Source organism: Saccoglossus kowalevskii, chromosome 2 (genome assembly GCF_978046115.1).
Source record: "Saccoglossus kowalevskii chromosome 2, keSacKowa6.1, whole genome shotgun sequence".
NCBI classification, from domain to species: Eukaryota; Metazoa; Hemichordata; class Enteropneusta; family Harrimaniidae; genus Saccoglossus; species Saccoglossus kowalevskii.
The window spans coordinates 26,775,582-26,793,835 of NC_140642.1; the positions used below are offsets into that span (position 1 = coordinate 26,775,582).

Genomic DNA, 18,254 nt, shown 5'->3' on the forward strand with positions numbered 1-18,254 from the left:
AGTCTTGGGTACGTTTCTACGTGGTTTGGGGTTTGAAATTTAATCATTATTTGTCAGCGCAATATTCAAAATGTGTTCATCTTTACGGGATATGTTTATGAATTTTAATGATTGGCGATGTTCTTTATTAGTTGGGCGGTTTTTGACTTTCTTTTTTTTTTCTTGTGACTTTTCTTTTGCAACCGTTTTACCTACGTTTGTTCTACGAGCATTTCTCGCAGATGAGAGGCATATATCGAAAATCAGGAACGAGAGTGGGTACCCAGTTTCCAAAAGAGTGTCACAGTTGCTTCGAAGTGGCAAGGCAGTACAGGGGGGTGAAGTGACCGACCACTCAGGGTAGTCGTAGTACAAGTGCATGTTGTCTGTTTCTGTAGGCACTGTGTAGGCGGTTCCGCAAGATTAGTAGATGTGCCTGCCAGGCACTCAATTGGGCGTTACAATTGACAGTGTGTGGACGTCACGGAGTACTACATGTGTGTCTCTGCTAAGGATGGATGGACCATGGTTGTATACACAAATAACACAGAGCGACTAATTGTACGTAAATACACAAACACATACACAAAAGTTAACCATCTACTCAACTGTCACGCCCAAGGTCATTATTAGACCACTTTTAAGGGTTTGACACAAAACGAACTGCATTCTAGGCTAAAGTTACTCAAAAACAACTACCGCATGAATTACCGTTCACAATAACTTTCGGTGTAATCAATGCACGGATTACCAAGGCAACTAGCGATGGAAACGATGTTCAAAGTTATAACTACCACTATGGCAGTGCGGTTCTCAAAATATTTAGATTTAGCGGTTACTTTTCGATGGACAATTCAATCGATTTATCAGTTGTCTTTCCCAGATGTTTTTAGAATTTAAAAAAAAGAAAGAGAATGATTGTTACAATATCACTATGCGGTCAGGTTATAGAATTTACTGCAAGATAGAAATATTGATTTCGTGAGGCATTCGTTGACTTAATTTGGGACCCGATGGTCTATTCCAATAGACGTATAATGGCGTAAAATGATTGTATTCGGAGACAGAGCGGAAAAAAAACTTCCCACATATAGACGATGCTGTCAAGCAACTGAAGTCAAAATTGGTATTATACCAGACTTGGCGCGTACATACCCCGGAACGGGGTATACAACAATCTATACTGAGCTGTTCTTTATTACAACATTGAAATAATTATTCTAGTTTTGTTTTGTTAAATCAAGCTCGCAACAAGGCAACGATTGAATATACTACTCTCGGAGTGTCGCCAATGTCACGACATTGTCCCAGTGCATTCCAGCGTTTTGACTCGTAAATAAAACAAGATGACATACAGCGCCACGCGCGGGTTTTGTCTTTACGAATGGTCTTCCAATCTAATGGTGGATACCGCATCTAAAGGCTGTTATGAAACACCATGCAGCACCAGTGAAATGACCACCGTGACTTCGGTAAATGTTAATTCTCGTAACGAATAAAATGGCACCTATTACGTCTTTACATTTCACATAATGAGGGTGGGGGATGGGCCTCAAAAGGTTAAACACTAAGAACCTTCGGCGTGGCTTTCGGCTTGATGGCTCTTGTCCTCTCCCTGGAATCCGTCGTTTGATCCCAATGACAGAAAGGATATTGCACCTGTTATACAGGGAATGTCGACCTTTAATTACTTCACCATTTGTCGTGGTCGGCGTGCCCCGAATCAGTCAAACATGTCGATGTCCGTGCACGATATGTAGGTGAGAACTGATATATGTTTGTTATTTGATAATCATCGATGGTCGTTCACTGAGCCCGTATCGTGCTTTCGCGCCAAAGCCATCCCTGCACTTTTCGAGTGTACGGATTATCAGAGTAGTCACTGTAATTGTCTCAACAAAAAGTCCAGCGAATCAGTCTGCTGGCAATTGGCGTTAGAGGGGGGGGGGGGGGGTCAATCCGTGACGCGTGTCGTTGACCGAAATTTGCGTACTACGTAGCAATCAGTGTGTATGCATTCATTGACGTCTTTATATGGACTTAACTTAGTACAACTACGTCAGAATGACATTTTCGTTTGATCGTTCTTATGGTAACTGAATTCATTTTACCAATTCCCGTGGAAAATGAAATGAATCGAAATAGTTTCAATCTGAAAATCTGTATCGGAATATTTGACTACCGCTGAATCTCATCTATTCCATTCTTTATTCATATTCACGCCATTGTTATGGCAACTGTGTTGTCTCCCCCACAACTCGACAAGGGTTTCCAAGGTAACCAATATCATGTTGTTTAGGAAGAAGTTATGCACGTTGATATATTCATAAGGTCTTGCTGGCAAAACATTTCAGTGGCTTATTTACCGACTCTGTGTCTAGTTTTCAGGTTGTTTGCCCAGCTATGCAGGGGAGGGGGTATCGTTAGGTGATTTCGCTGAAGATGAAAACACTTTTTTTTCCCAATCATTGTTCATTTGCACTACGCCATGGCCTGTCTAGTAGTGAACCCCTGCTACGCCATTGCAACCCACACCTATCTAAAAACACATGGGTGTCAATGAACCGAACGCAGTTGGTTTTATAAGTCGAGTTTGTGCCGTTACTATAGCAACCCAGGAACTACAGATGCATGCAACAGTGGTTACGTTCGTCTTCGGGCTGACGAGAATAAATTATAACATTGGTTGTTAGAAAGGTGAATTATTTTAATAAACAGAAAATGACGTAATTCCGAACGTAAACCGTGACAACGGCGTTATGTCAAATGAATATGTGTGTGTGTGTGTGAATGACGCAGAATCGAATAACATTTTATTTAAACAATAAATTCGGAAATTAAAAATTTATTTGAGGCAAATAGTGTCTTTCCGTGTGTTTGGTTGTATTCATCTTGAGCGCAAAAAAACAACTGCAAATTGCTAAATCTAACTCAGAACTTGGATTTAACTGAATAAATAAACCGAAGCATTTACCACGCTGTACATACTAGTAAACGTCATATCACTTATGCAGTATGCGAATATATATTAAAATATTTGAGCAGTGTTATAATAGAAAACCCCCACAGGGTGAACATTGTTTATAGGTCAAAAATCGCAGTCAGAGCAAAAATTCCAAATACTTGTCATCGGGGGTTTCGGGACCCCATGTCTTAAATATGCCCACGTTCCTCTGCCTGTGTAATCGTGCACTAACATCTCTGAGGTTAACGGCATGTATCAACACTGCGTGAAAAAATGCTCGATTTCTCTCACTTATTTTCTTTCTTTTATTTTTATACATTCTGAATTTAAATCTAACCACGAGTTGAAATATTATATGGGGAAAAACGATCGCGAATTTGAATGCCATTGCTAAACAACGTATTTTTCGGCGGCCGTTGAATATTGACGTCAATAATTCATCTTGAATTGAGTGCAACACCGCGAGTGTATGCAGGGGGGAGTGTGTTCTCTCAGCTAAGGGACGTATTTGCGTAATTCGAGGAGCAGTAATTGTATTTGTCGGCGAGATTAAAAGAAAAATGCTTGTTTGGGAGAAGTTGCCAATCGGACACTCGGAGAAGCAGTTGTAGGCTTACAAATATTCATTAAAAAGGGGGAAAATCTCATTCAGTGGTGAAAATGTTGTTAATTCACGGCACGGTTACCATGGTAACATATGCACATGCAGGACGACCTAAATACACAGACCAGCTGTCGCGTATACGGTTATAACCATTGCATAGCAACTTATCTCCGCAATTCTATACTCTGAGTAAATATTACACTGCTATGTACAGTTGCATAGAGACAGCGTTTTTAAGGGTCTCAAATGTCGGCATATATGGGATCCCACCTCTCCATCCCCCCCCCCCTGCCTGTCCCGCTTAGCTTCACAGGTACGGCTATAATATCAGTACAGCGTGGAATACCTTTTCGTGAGAATGACAATTATTGCATTTATTCGCACGTCTGCGTCATTTAGTCATTGGCATCACAGGATTGTAAAACCCGTGCCTGAATCCATGTTATAGGCAATGGCGATAAGACTAATGAATGTGTGCCGGCGAGTCCGAACTCTGAACTTAAATTACTTCGGCTTCAAGTTGTCTCGGCGATCTTGTTTTTCCCACACAAAACGACTGAGATATCAATGTGATAGTGTTTTTTGAATAACCCCCCTGATAGATACTAATGACTTAACTGCGATGAGAGACAATCATCCAAGTATATAAACATTAAATCCAATAGCTAACATAGCTGTAGATAGCAAGCAACAATATGAGAACAGCGATCAACCACTGCGCTATTAAATACAAGTTAATCATACTTTATCTCTCTTTTTTTATCAAATATATCTATTTTATATTACATTAATAATTCGGACGCATAGATTCATATTAACGTGGCTTAGTGTTGAAATGAAGACACGCCCCTTTGAACTTCCCATGCCTTCGGGACTACGAAATACTTGGTCACGCGTGTGCGCACACGCAGGCATCTGCGTCTTCGGAGAGCGCTGATAAAGGAGGGAATCATATCTCGCCTCTCTATCTAGCTTTACAGGTCATAGAATTCACTGACACACGTCAGCAAAACAAACAATAAGTAACTGCATCTGAGCAAATAAGGGCGTAGCTCTGAGTTTGGCGAGGAGGGGGAACGGAGGGGGGGAGTGGTAGCAGACCCTTCTTTAGACTGTCGTCCGTTAAAAACGGATTTTTTTTTTATAATGCGAATACGATTTTTTTTGTGATTAAAGGTTACTATGCAACATATGCACGTATAATTTGGCTGTTCCACTTGTTGTGCTATCGTACACGAGTGGCAGAGAGCGCGGGTGGCACGAAAGTCCCGAACAAAGAGATGTTGTGGGCTTTGCGTGGTGATGGCAACCGAGTGAGAAAGGTGTCCAGGAAGAAGGAATCTCCATGGAAAGTGAAGGGGCATTAAATTAAAGTAATAAAAACCGACTTTCACTAGTCAGTAAACAATATATACTCAGCTAAAATATTTGTCAATTCGATTGCAGTGCGTAAATTTTTTTTGGCGTGTGTAATCTACGGCGAAAACGAGGCAAACTCTGGTTGCCGGGTTATAACGCGGATCTTTGAGTGAAATTTTGATTGATTCGGTGCAAACTGCCATATCTGTGTAATTAATGTGTGTGCATTTTATTCCGTGCTGGTAGTACTCGCCTTTGCTCTCGCCAGTTGGCAAGTTTAGATTGCTGTTGAGTGAAGTGTCAGAGGTGTGGATTGGCCTGGCTGTATCTGCATGTCAGCTCATATATATACTATATTTTCGACTAAAACAAATGGAGAGGAGTTCAATCACTGAAAAGCTCAAGTTGTGACAAGGGTTTAATTGAAAAATACATGTATTATTAGACCGCAGTCACCCCTTTAAAGGCATGTCCGTAATTTGTTGGCCTTGCAACGGGTCTTTGCGATTCACTGCATCTCTTGTTTGGGCAAGTCCGCTTTCCATTTTATACATCAATTGTGCGTTCTTGCACCGTCTTCATTCTTTTTTGCCATGGCAACCTGTAGACTCTGTTTTCTTCATCGGCGGAACCCGCCATTGCGATTGAGCGCATCGCTCGGGGATGATTGCCGTTGTCAAGGAGACCAGGTGGAAGAACTGAACTGCGCCATAATTATGGCTAAATGGAAGCCGGACAGTTGTGTGACACTCAATTGTGTCACTCTTTACGCTTAAAGACATTCTTTGGCGACTCCTAGGGCACCGGAATACAATGAAAGAAGGTCTGGTTATTATAGTGGGGCTAATCTCTGAACTGAAACTGCCTTTCAGTTCTTTGTATGCTTTACCACCGGAGTTTAACGGGTGGACAATGGAAGACAAGATTCTTGCGCTGAGCACTCGATTTATGTCTTGGATATCGCGCATGCTTGTCCAACAGTTTAAATCGTCATAACACACCCTGTGTTTCATGAAAACCTAACGGTTGCTTTAATTTTCAACACCACTGCCAGAAAAGAAGTCTTCCACCGGCTGTAATGAACCGTGTGGCGTTGGAAGAATCAGAGGCCAGCCCTGCCCTCACCTACGCACTGAAAGCCGAATAGTAACGGCGAGCTGGGGCGGTCTGATTAACTAACACGAGTAGATACAACCCATAATGTGTCTGGTGGGACATTTATTTAATTGGTGGGGGGGTGTAAAATGATGCTCTTGAACACACACTTGTATATGCACATACTTGCGGACTATACTGAAAGCAAGAGTTACATTCCGTTCCCTCCTGGAAATAACTTGTAAATGTAAACAGGCAATAAAAATGAAATAGGAAACAAGGCAGAAAGAAGATCAACAATACCGCATTGTTTGCGGGTTTGCCAATAAAACTGTGTGTTTTTGGAATCCCAATGAAAACAGACACGGGGGCAGCCATTGGCATAATTCCCCCTCCCTCCTACCGCCGCCATTTCTAAAATAAATGAAATATCAATTCACGAGATTAACGTTACTATTGATCGTACAGTTAATTTCACAATATAGGCGGACAATGGTTGCCGGGGCGACGCCAATGTTTCAGTATAAAATGCCATACAAATACGCTGGACAAATTTGGTTGGCCTAGGATGAATGACACACGTCAGGGGTTATTGAGATTTTTAGAGGGTTTTGCTGTGGATTGCGTTGGCCCGGTAATGCAGGAAGTCTGTATGCAAAGACTGCTTCCTTTGGACGGATATAAGGCCCCGTACACTCTCCCAGTGACTTGGCTATTCTGTAGACAGTTCGTCAAAGTGGCATCACGATCCTCGCTGTGCTGTTCATGTGAACACATAGGCCGTTTAAAGAGTGAGTGTATCGCGCTCGGAGCCAGAACAAAAGCTTCGGTACTTCTCTTATACCCATCCACTGTGCGTGCGTTGATAATGTATACACTGAGTGCCGTACATTCGTTCCCGCTGATAAGGTCCATAGTTTAAAAACAATTACTACAATAACATTTACCCGGTGATGTATGTCAAAGAAGTTGTCTGCGTTTGAATAGGCGTTGTGGATATTCACGTCAAGTAGTCGGACATTATGATGCTCTAATAGCAAGGCTGTCTGTCGCATATAACGGCTGCAAACTGAGAAGTTTCCTACCACTGGCCTGCGCAGCTGTCGGAGTGTGTGCAACCCGATACCCAGAGAGTAATACTTGTCACCAATCATCACGAAGAATACGGTTGACCATCAATTAGGAAGGAGAGGATTGGTAGACACGTCACTCCGTCTCCTTCTGTGCTTTTTACTTAGCAAACATGACACAAGCTGACGACCACTCCTGCGGAGACGCTGCAGTGATTACTTCTGGGCCCAAGTCGGACAAGACTGGCGATAGCTCGCAGCAGAATTCTCAGTCTAAGTGCCGGACCAATATTATGGCCCAGGCACAGTCATCGGAAGGCGATGTAAAGACTTTGTTAAATTTTGTCAACCTTGCTTCATGTGATATCAAAGCGGCGCTCGATAAGTCTGCTCCTTGTAAAAAATCTGTCGATCATAGGAAATATCTGCAAAAACAATTGAAGCGATTTTCGCCAACTGATCGCGAGCGAACTATTAACGACTGCAACCGAAACGTGTACCACCCAGTAACCGCACAGACCGGCAGAGTTGAACCATTGCGCTGTCTAAAGAAACGCTCAACCAGTGTCTCGAGCCTCACGTCCGAGGGAAGCGACAGCGCATCGGAACTGAGCTACATCACGGACATGTCTTTGGGAAGTTCGGGTGAATTCCATCAACACGATGTGATGAAGGGAAGTGATATATCATACAAGAGCGATGGAATCGAATCTGACAACGTGAAACAAATTCGAACGGGTAAAGGAGACGACGCTGGAAATCCAGTGCCGCTTCGAAAACGACGATTGCCGGCATCATTTTGGCAGGAACCAGGTAAAGACGGCGACATGTCACCTGGAATGCATAAGGTAATATCAAACTCATCGCAGTCCAAACAAACAGAACTTAAACATTCGATCAGTGCCATAGTTCACCATCAAGTACGAGAACAAGACAATGAGAAAGGCGCTTTTATTTTTCCTTCGATTCCGTTGGCTGACACTACTTTGCACCCTAATAACAATTATCATTTTCACCACTATCCGTTTGCTCCAATGAGTGATTTCAGTACCAGTCATATGGCCGCTTTCTATCGGGCAAGTGCGGCCGCGGCATCAACCAGTGCGCCACCACCGTGTAACTGTCATGCCCATCACCACCACCACACACCTGCTGGACCCACCGCGTCACCCATGGTTGGGTGTAACCAGCTCTCATTTTACGACAGTATGAGTTTTTATCCACGCCATAACTTTTATTCATCAATGATGTCTCCGTCCGCCAACTCCAGCGGGACACTTCCACCGCCATTGAATTTACAACTTTCCCCTGCAGCAACAACGATTACAGATTCGTTGAATTCCAACAGTACACCTCGTATCCTAAAACCCATTCCAACCAAATCTATCACAAGTTACCCTCAGCGCTATCATCCGATCCATATGTAGACACACAATCAAATAACGGTGGGCGACGCGGCTTGGTAATTACGAGTCGGAACAATTATTACAAGACACGGACCTCAAAATACCGTACAACAACAGCAGCGGCTGTAAACTTTATTTTACCCCTCCTATGAATATATAAATATTGTAACTATGTTTATTTCAATACGTATAAGCACTGCCAGAGAGCTACTTTTGTTTTGTTTGAAAATAGTCCATTGCCACACGTGTCTATCCATACGCATTGCTGGAATAATGCGCTTCGGTGGAACACTGGAGAAAAAAAAACGTTGTGGCTAAAAGAGCAAGTGATAAAATGCGAGGAATCTTCGAGATGTGACAAACATTAAAAATAAACTGATATACGAGATATTTCAAATGAATACTTTATGGAGTCATTTGGGTCGTTTATGATTTGACCTTAGACCAAATATTAGTGTGCTTTTTTATAATGCTGTATTTCCTCTGGTACAGATGTGGGAGATTTTGCTTGACATGGCACAGATCAACAGCGTTTGGTCTGTTTCAATAGCCCATGTGACACAATTACTAGTAATAATCAAATATGGCTGTGACATTTACCGATTCACGAAGCGATGGGAAACGTTACCAATGTCACGCAAGAAAGAAATTGTGAGTGTGTTTTTGTTGTTGGAATGAACAATTTTGTATTTTTTACTTAAGAAAAATATATTCTTATTTCATTTTATACTAATTTTGCTTGTGTTTTGTTTTTGATTTTTAGTGATGTTAATTGTACTTTCTGAAAAGTCCCATAGTAGTGAAACACGTATACTTATTGCGTGAAGCGTACACACCGCGTCGTCCGTTGTTTGTTTGTATACTACCATCCTTAAGTTAAGACTTCATTCTAGTTTTGCCCTCCCCTGAGTTTTTTTTCGCATTGTGTTTTTGAACTGACAAATTTACCCCCAACGACTGAACTTCTCAAACTTTGAAGAAGAGTTATTCAAGCTGAAAGTGTACAGATATTCTTTTTAAGTTCTGTCTCAATCGTCCTTATTTTCTCTTCAGACATCCGGTTCATCCACGCTTGGCTTGCTGCTTAAGAAATGGCCTCGGGTGTAGAATGATTATCGACGAAAAGTACTCGATACTATTCACCTTTTTTTGGCGCTTAAAATAAAGGTGCTACGACACGCTATTAATACAACGACTGGTTTACATTCATTAGACGGAGAACACGTAGGGACGCTATGACAAACAATGAACTGGTTGAAAGTATTCAGCCGGGTTACCATGCTAGCGCGCTAGACGTAGTAAAGAATGTAAATTTTATGCATCGAAGACGATCACGTTGGTTTTGAAATGAAATAGCAAGTATCCATTCCAAAACAGGCGTGTTTAGAAAGTAAATAACAGCATTTCTCGGGCGGTCTTCTTTTTCTCTCTCCATGGCAAGCACGTCCTGAAGAAGTCTTTTTAGACAAGTCTAAGCTCAGTGTAAGGCCATTTCGTCCCCGAGTGGTGTGCCTAGCAACCGAGGCAGTGAACCGTGACAAAATAAGTATAACAGGACTTGATCTCAGTTAGCCTATAGCTAGGTATGATTGACTTAAAGTTAGACAAACATTCCACCCTGTGGTTTAACCGATATTTGGCGCTCTCATGGGGGCATGGTTGTGTTTGGTTTCAGACGAAGGTACACACGGGTATACGTTCAATCCTGAATGAATGTACATTGGAAGGCCAAGAAACATACTGCTGTCAGAGAATAATGTTGTTTGCCTTTGTCTTTAGTTCCATTTAATAGCTATTTTATCGAGCAGCAACAGATGCATACCAAACGCATAGTTACGATGTACTATGGCAACGCACATTTATGCAAATGAATCTCTGTCCAGCGGAGCGTGGACCCGCTCACAAATGCGTGATGTGACTCTGAGAAGGGAGGGGTGCTTATTAAGAACGTTTAGATCTCCAAGCGAGGTTATAATACATAAAACACGATAAATAAAAACAATGGTGTACCGAAAGAAAAATATTTAGTTTTCAGGCACGCGACTATCGCGTAAACGGTCCCAGCTGCCCGTATATATTTCGCGTCGGTGTTTTTTGTGTGTGGCAGAGAGAGCGAGCACTTGCAGTCCCGGGTTAAGACTGTGGGCGTTTGGAGTTTGTTTACCTCGATGTGTGACTTAATAATGTGTTGACTGACTTAAATAAGTCGTTTTTTAGTACATGTGTCCAGGGAGCATGAAATTATTGCCATAACTACATTATCACTGATATCCCGTTTACGTAAATATACAAGGGCATTAGTTTCATTGCAAATATTTAAGAGAAAATTATAAAACAAGAATAAATTACAGATTTCCAATTTGAGTGAAACTTAAATGGCTTAAACGAAACTGAAGTGAAGTATTTGGAATATTTCCCAAACTTTTTTTTTGAAATGGCGAATTTTCGTCAATCATAAAGTTGTATTCCCTTATGGATATGAATGAGTTATAGATAGAACTTGACGTCAATGGTTTGAGAGCACAATACACGCCTCATCTCGTAGGGAAGAATGAGTCTCTCTGTGTATGATACCTGTATACATCACAGTCCACAGACATTGTTTATCAATCTCGCTGTTGTTTGCCAATTTAAAGCTATTAAGCGAATGAGACAAATTTTCTTCATTAAGAATTTCTCCAATCTGGCTTGAAAATTAACACCGAGTGAGCGCGCCAAGGGCCCTACTTCTTCGAGAAACAGAAACGCGCATATTTCCACCGCGAGACTACGGTTGACATGACTTTTGGTGTAAATCCACCGGTATTCAATTCTCATTGAGTGGCTGACACCATCATGTCCACAGCATGCAAAGTTCACTAAATGTGGACACGTTCAATATTAATAAGGTAGATAAATTATCAACTGGTGATTGGCTACTGAATTTTCTGGAGCGGCACTTTTATTACCACTCGCCAAATAATTGAGAAAGGTGAAATACTTGGAGCTCACGTTTGTCGAGCCATTTGGTACTTTTTGGTACTGGTGCTTTTAAACTTATCGGGATGAAATGAACAATGTCATGAAGCAACATGCAACTACCAATGAAATGCACATGCCCCAGTAGCTAATTAAATTTCCAACACACAAAAGCGCTTTTCTGCATTTCTCGACACATTTAATAAAATGTACTTTGTTTTCCAAGCTCAATCCCAGCTGCACCTTCTACATCAAGTGCCGATCAATGAGAGGGATGCCGATTGAAGCATAGAACATCATGACAACGTCAGTAGCGTGAAGATCCACTGATTCCGTTGCCATGACAAATGAACTCCCGGGTATCAATCAATACGACGAAAATGAGAGGCGGTTCGATTACCCGTCTTCAAGAAGGCTGCGGTTGCCCCGACAACAGAAAGTTGGCGTTTCAACATGATCGTGTTTAAGACGTGTCGGTGACAGACAATGCCTGCCTCCTTGAGGAAGTTGACTGACCAGCAATTCCGATGTCATCAAATAGCCTGCTGAGGTGCCTCGTGGTAGGTACCTTTTTGGCACGAAACATCTAAAGAACATAGATTATAAAAAAAAAAGTGGCGATTTGGGTCAAATGCCGTGATTTAAGATCGCTGTGTTGAAGAGTGAGAGAAAACAGATAAGTTTGATGTTTGTTAGAATGTGTTAGTCATGCGAGGAGACGGTGGCTTGAACAAAGTTTGTTAAAGGCGAACTGAAGACGGCTGTTCCATAACAGACACAACAGTTGGCATTCTACGACAGGAATGTCCATTTCACTATTTTGCTTCTGATCGGATTTCACATTATCAATTTTATGAAATTTGTTTAATTCACTCGTCGTCTTCACAACAACGTGATTCGCATTCTTTGTGTCTCGTTTCATCTTGTAGCTATGTGACGCGTGGGAACTATGTAGTTGCCAAGCAACCGGTTCGAGCTCCCTGCGTCTCTGGAAGTGAACATTTCGACGAGCTTATCCACAGGACTCGTCCCGAACATGTTGTCATGTGCACTGGAATAGATCGATTTCGTGGTACATTGATAATAAAAACAAACCCCGCGATGGGTGACTTTCTAGGGAGAAAAATAAACCATGGTTACCACGAGTCAGTCTAAACAATTGCAGTGACGGAGAGATGATCCACGTCGTAATGATAGATTACGCGAATTCTAGTTGGCAGGCAGGGGTGAATTCAGCCGTATTTCGCTATGCATTATGGGAACAGTAGATGTATCGAGTATCGCACCACCAGCCATATTTAATCAAACCGCTCAGTTGAGCCATCATGATCAGATACAGACAAATTGTCTCTCTATTAAACCGAGATTCCTCTTTCCACTAAATTTGCCGCAACTATTTAAGCGAATATCATCTGGGGGGATTTCCCACGAGCTAGAATGACCAAAAGTATCTGATATGCGCCCCTGAACGGCGATACTAACGAATGTGACGGACGAGATCATGATTTAATAAAATACAACGCCACTTGTGAAGTGGCGAGGAATTTCATGATGCTCAATTCAGGATCATCAATCCAGGCACGTATACAAGACACACACATAATATTCTTAACTATACTGAAACTTGAGTTCGTCTCCTAGCAACGGTTTTAACTCTCTTTGTTTAAAAGTAGTTCCACAATATTATCCACAATATGTCAACACAATTTTCCAAATTTTGAGTTTCGTTGACCCACCAGATAAAAACAATCAAGAAACTGTTTTTATCCCTAAAACTTTGAACCAATATGAACAAGTCCTTTAAGTGAGTAGATCACAAGAAGATTGTTTTCACTCCAAACTTCTGTAATTTTAAAACACTCAACTGTGAGCAGGCCGTGTTTGTGTGCTTTTCGTAATCGAGCGCACGTGTTCCACCGATGCGCAGTGTTTCGGTTTACACTGCGATGTATATACAAATTACCGTCGCTTTGCGTTCTAACAATAAACTTCACGTCAAATCAGATTTCCAGATCCGGAGTCAATGACGTCCTCAATTGACACCTATTTGTAATATCAATGAGATCTCCGAACATAATCTCATGCGCCAATTGACATTCTCGTTAGCGCGTCTAACTCCTTCCGCCATAATCAAAGTTGGTAGTTGATGCACATATACAGTAGTTGTACGTTAAACGTAAACGCAAATCTCTAAAATGCAGAAAATGCCTTCAAGTTGCAATGGCAAATCAAGGTGGCAACCAACTTTAAAGTCAAATAGCAATCATTTACAAACCCAGACCGGTGTGTAAACTTAATAAGGACAAACAATTCACTATTAGTTCGTTGGGTAAACGGTGTAATAATCGCGTTTTGTGAAAATGTTTGATCACGCGTACTATGTTACGATAATAGAAATAAAAATGAAGAATGACATTAAAAAGTGAAAAGTTATGGCAACAATGCAATAAAAACAGTCACGCAGGAACCTAGGGATTATCTCCGTTGTGTGGATCATTGCAATGGACAGCGAGTGTTTTGTTTGAAATGTGGCCCTAACAGCTGGTACGGGCTTGCAGGGAACTTTATATGAGTTTGTAACACGAGGTTAATGAGGATGTAATACTTTGTATAAAGTGAGCGGTATGCCGTACACGTTCCTATCCACACTAAACCACATGATTTGCCTACACTCTCCAGTATTCCAATACCGCACAACTGTTCCTACCAAAGAACAACTGGCGCATTCTCCCGCACATGCCCTTCCTGGTCCGGGTCACGCTCAAATACGCCAAACTCGCATTTTTGCCTGCTATTGTGTGTCATAAATCGGTCATTAATTCTGCTATAGTCTGCAAACTGCTATTTAAACCATTCCCTAAAGTTGGCCTGTGAGTCATTCCCGAAACAGCTGGGTTTGACATTACCGGCGTACTGCTTGGCTACCGGGCGACGGGAGGCATGGTTAACAGAGTCACATGCTAATAGGATCGGTTTCAATTTTCAACCAACCCCCGCATGCTTCTGCTAACAGTTGCAATGTTTCGCATCCTGACACGATTCGTACAATTGCCCCTAATTAATTTAATCGATTGCACCGCCTGCCAGAGTAGTGAAGGTACGGATGAGACATGAAGCACTGACCGATGATAGACACTCGGCACTGTATGCCGTTGATACGCAATACCCCTCTATTTATTTTGGTTATCCGCGTCAATCTCTCGGGGATCTTCTAGCTAATAAATGTCAAGTGGAATCGGTAGATTCGCTTTGCACTCACATATAAAAAGATAAAAATAACTCATCCCTACTAATTTCAAAATTAATACTACTTTCTCTCGCGAACTGGGAAAAAATCTAACAGAGAAGTCACAGAATACAATACAAAAAATGAAAATGTACTTCAGAGCTATCACATTACTTTCGTACTTACTGTACTGGCCTGGCACGCGATAAGCACGAGGGTCTAATGAGACGCGGCGTATTGCCAACCGTCCAAGTTTCCACGTTTGACACCGAGACACAAACATGTTTACCCCGCATTACAATTGAATGCACAAGTCAATGTATATCGGGTTTAGTTTTATCGTGACATTTAAACTTTTATAGTACGTATATTTTACAGGACCAAGCATGATATGGGGAGCAGGCCAGATAAAAGGGCTATGCGCTACCCTGTCGGCAAATAAAAAAAAAAGCTTTTTTATTGGGAGCGGGACGGGTGGGCTACAATATAAGAGATACACGTACTATTTCGAGAAACACTGTGAGGTGTAAACATAAACTGGTAAATCCAGTTTTACTGAGCAGGTGAAATGATTCTGGCTGATAACTGAGATATTCCATGCGTGTATTAATTGATACTTGAAAATACGTGCCATGCAAGCTGAAACCTACACGCGACTGACTGACTGACTGACTAACCACCACTTTCTGTCAACCGTAACATTTTTCATCAGCGCAAATAGCAACGGAAAACGTGAAGAACGCAACATCTTTGAATTCCGCATCCAAACATCGGGGCATTCCAAGAATTCCGCCATATTTTCTGCGGCGAGATAGACATACATCAAACGAGAAGTCGTTGGTTGACTCTTATACAGATAAAATTTAACATAAAGAAAAAAACTTTTCTTTCTGGTACATTTTTTCTAAACGGTAAGGGGAGCACTATAATAACATAAAGTTATCAGAGATTGCATTTTAAGACAGTGAACAACAGCTGCCCCTTTTCTGACGGGTACTTCGAGTAAATAATTCATAGTCATTTGTATCGCCGATTATTTACTACCCATGTACATTGCAGATTAACAGACGTCAGGGGTGACTAAGATGAAGAGCGCCAACATATGGTCAATTTATAGTATCCATGCATCATCTTAGCAAAAAAGCCACATGCGAAACGAATTATGAAAAATCGGTCCACTGCGGCGGCATGCCATGTATGGGGGGAATGTGCATGCTAAGAAAATACCACCCACATAAAATCAGGTAACACTACCGTCAGTAAATCATGTCAAATACATTTTTTTTTGAAATACGACAAAATTATAGTAACGATTTTTAAACTGTTATTATTTAATCATTTTGTAAGGCGAGTTTGTATATATCCTATAAAACCACGCCTTGTCTCAAAAATGTTATATACCCATGTAGACCGGACTAGTAGATTTCAATAAATCGTATCGTGTAGTTTAAGGTCGATGTCGTCGATAATGTGACGGAGAATACAGGCTCCTTCTAACGGAACGATAACACGGAAATGTCATTCCACCGAATAACTTGCAGTGCAAAAAGATAAGTCGGGCACTAATACAGTGTTAAGCTATACGAGGTCAAACTTCGTCCAGTGAACGGAATAAGTCAAAATATGATAGTATTGAACTTGATCGTGACTGTTAATGGTCCAGTGAATGATGTCAACTCATAGCGTATACTAAATAATGCGTGTCGCATACGTGGGCGCTCATATTTACGGATCGCTTCAAGGAATTGAGGTCAAAGAATTACGCGTTGTAAATGTCAAATTGTACAAATAAACGGAACTTGCTGTGAATGAGCGAGTATTCGAAAATGGCAAATATTTGGAGAATTTCTGCGAGGGTTTAAAAAAAATGACGTAGTGAACATGAGTGAGGGTATTATAAAGTGATTTCTTACAGAGTTGTCATGTCATTTACTAGCACTATAGTATTTGGTTATCGTCACTGTAATAACACGCGGTGTCTTACGGATAGATATAACAAGAGGTACATCATTTCTGCTATAATCGAATGTGGATAAATGAACAAGGATCTTAAATCTGCACCTGCTTTAAATGTTGCAGTTGCCATACGGCAAGTCGTAAGAAACAGGTGGTACAAGGGAGTCGCATTACCCGACGCTCCCTTTTCTTCGGAATTTTCTCCGCGGTTCGTACAGATGTCTTCAAATACAAATGCACACATAATAATCATGTATAGGTTTGTTAACGTTCTGCGACTCGGATTCAAAGACAGTTCATTTTATCAAAGCTGCACTATTTAAAGTGGTAAAAACCATTTTTACTGGAGAAGTAATGGCGAACAAATTAATTCGACCATTCATTTAATTTCTAAAATGCTTCCCGAATTTAAATTGGTTCGTTGTTGTATTTTCTCTGGTCAGTGAAAAAAATAGTGCAAAAATTGTGCGAATTATCGTATATACGCCAAATAACGAAATAAAGAGCAGTTTCTAATGAAAAAATAACAGTAGAAACTACGTTTTTATGTAATTGGAAAACATAATTGTCGTCTATCACGCCACTCGTAGAAACAGGACAACTGTCCGCGGACAACAGTGAGGATGTGATTCTCGGCTCGATCCGAGTGTCAGTGCCGGTAAAAAAAGAGACGCTGAACGGACAGAGGTCGGTATTTACGAATCGTTGACGCGGCTGTTAGAATGAAGTAGGTACGAACACAGTAGTAATGTATTGTAAGTTTCCTATATTTGACGCGAATAAAGATGTCAATGTATGTAAGTTTATTGTAGTCAATGGTGTATATTTTGAAATAGCGCCCTCTGTGAATAATAAACATGTGTATATTGACGTTGGAGGCGCTCATCCTAATTGACAATTTTTATGTTCTCTCGTATTCACTATTATTTTTGCTGTTGGCGTGCCAACGATGTGGAGTTGTTTTCCCATATCTGTTTATACTTGAATCATTTCTATAAAGTAGTACATAACGAGGATTTTACGACTGGGATTTCCCTTAAATCAAAACTAGTATGGTCATTTCATTTTTGATTTTTTAAGTTGTCGTAAAATGAAATTAAGGACATGTTAATAAACTCACACAATAATTTATTTTATTGACGAAACACAAAACAAAAACAGACAAACAATAGACTGTATGCAGGTCTAGGGCGCTTTCAAATCTCCTAAATACAAATACCCGTCCCCTGTGAGAGGATAGTTGTTATAGTCCATCCCTCGCCTAGACGAGCATTCATTTTTTGGTTGTAGAAACTAGAGACACTTCTAACTGTAAAATGATATCAACTGTATATTACTCCAGACTTGATTTGATGCCCGCAGTGTCGTAGTATACCGCCCTCTCTGACGCACTCACATAAGCTGAAACGGTATCCCACAAATAAACCAGCCGGTCACCATCTGGTTTATCCCAGGGTGAGAAGACGGTGGTATCTTATATATAGATATTACCACCGTCAGAGGTCTCTGTTGTCCGTTGATAATAGTAATGGCGTAACCTTCAAACTTTATGTATTTATGCTAACCCATATGTATTTTATTGTCTCTGTGTGACGTCATGGGTGATGAATACGGTTTTCGATTGCATACTGTGTCT

General features: G+C 41.1%; 1 protein-coding gene across 1 annotated transcript; it reads left to right on the plus strand.

Moving 5' to 3' along the window:
• Nucleotides 1-6,718: 6,718 nt before the first annotated feature.
• Nucleotides 6,719-9,211, plus strand: LOC144356243 (uncharacterized). The gene has a single exon (XM_078011105.2). It carries the CDS (start codon nucleotides 7,246-7,248, stop codon nucleotides 8,497-8,499), a length of 1,254 nt encoding a protein of 417 aa, XP_077867231.1. The 5' UTR covers nucleotides 6,719-7,245; the 3' UTR covers nucleotides 8,500-9,211.
• Nucleotides 9,212-18,254: the final 9,043 nt, after the last annotated feature.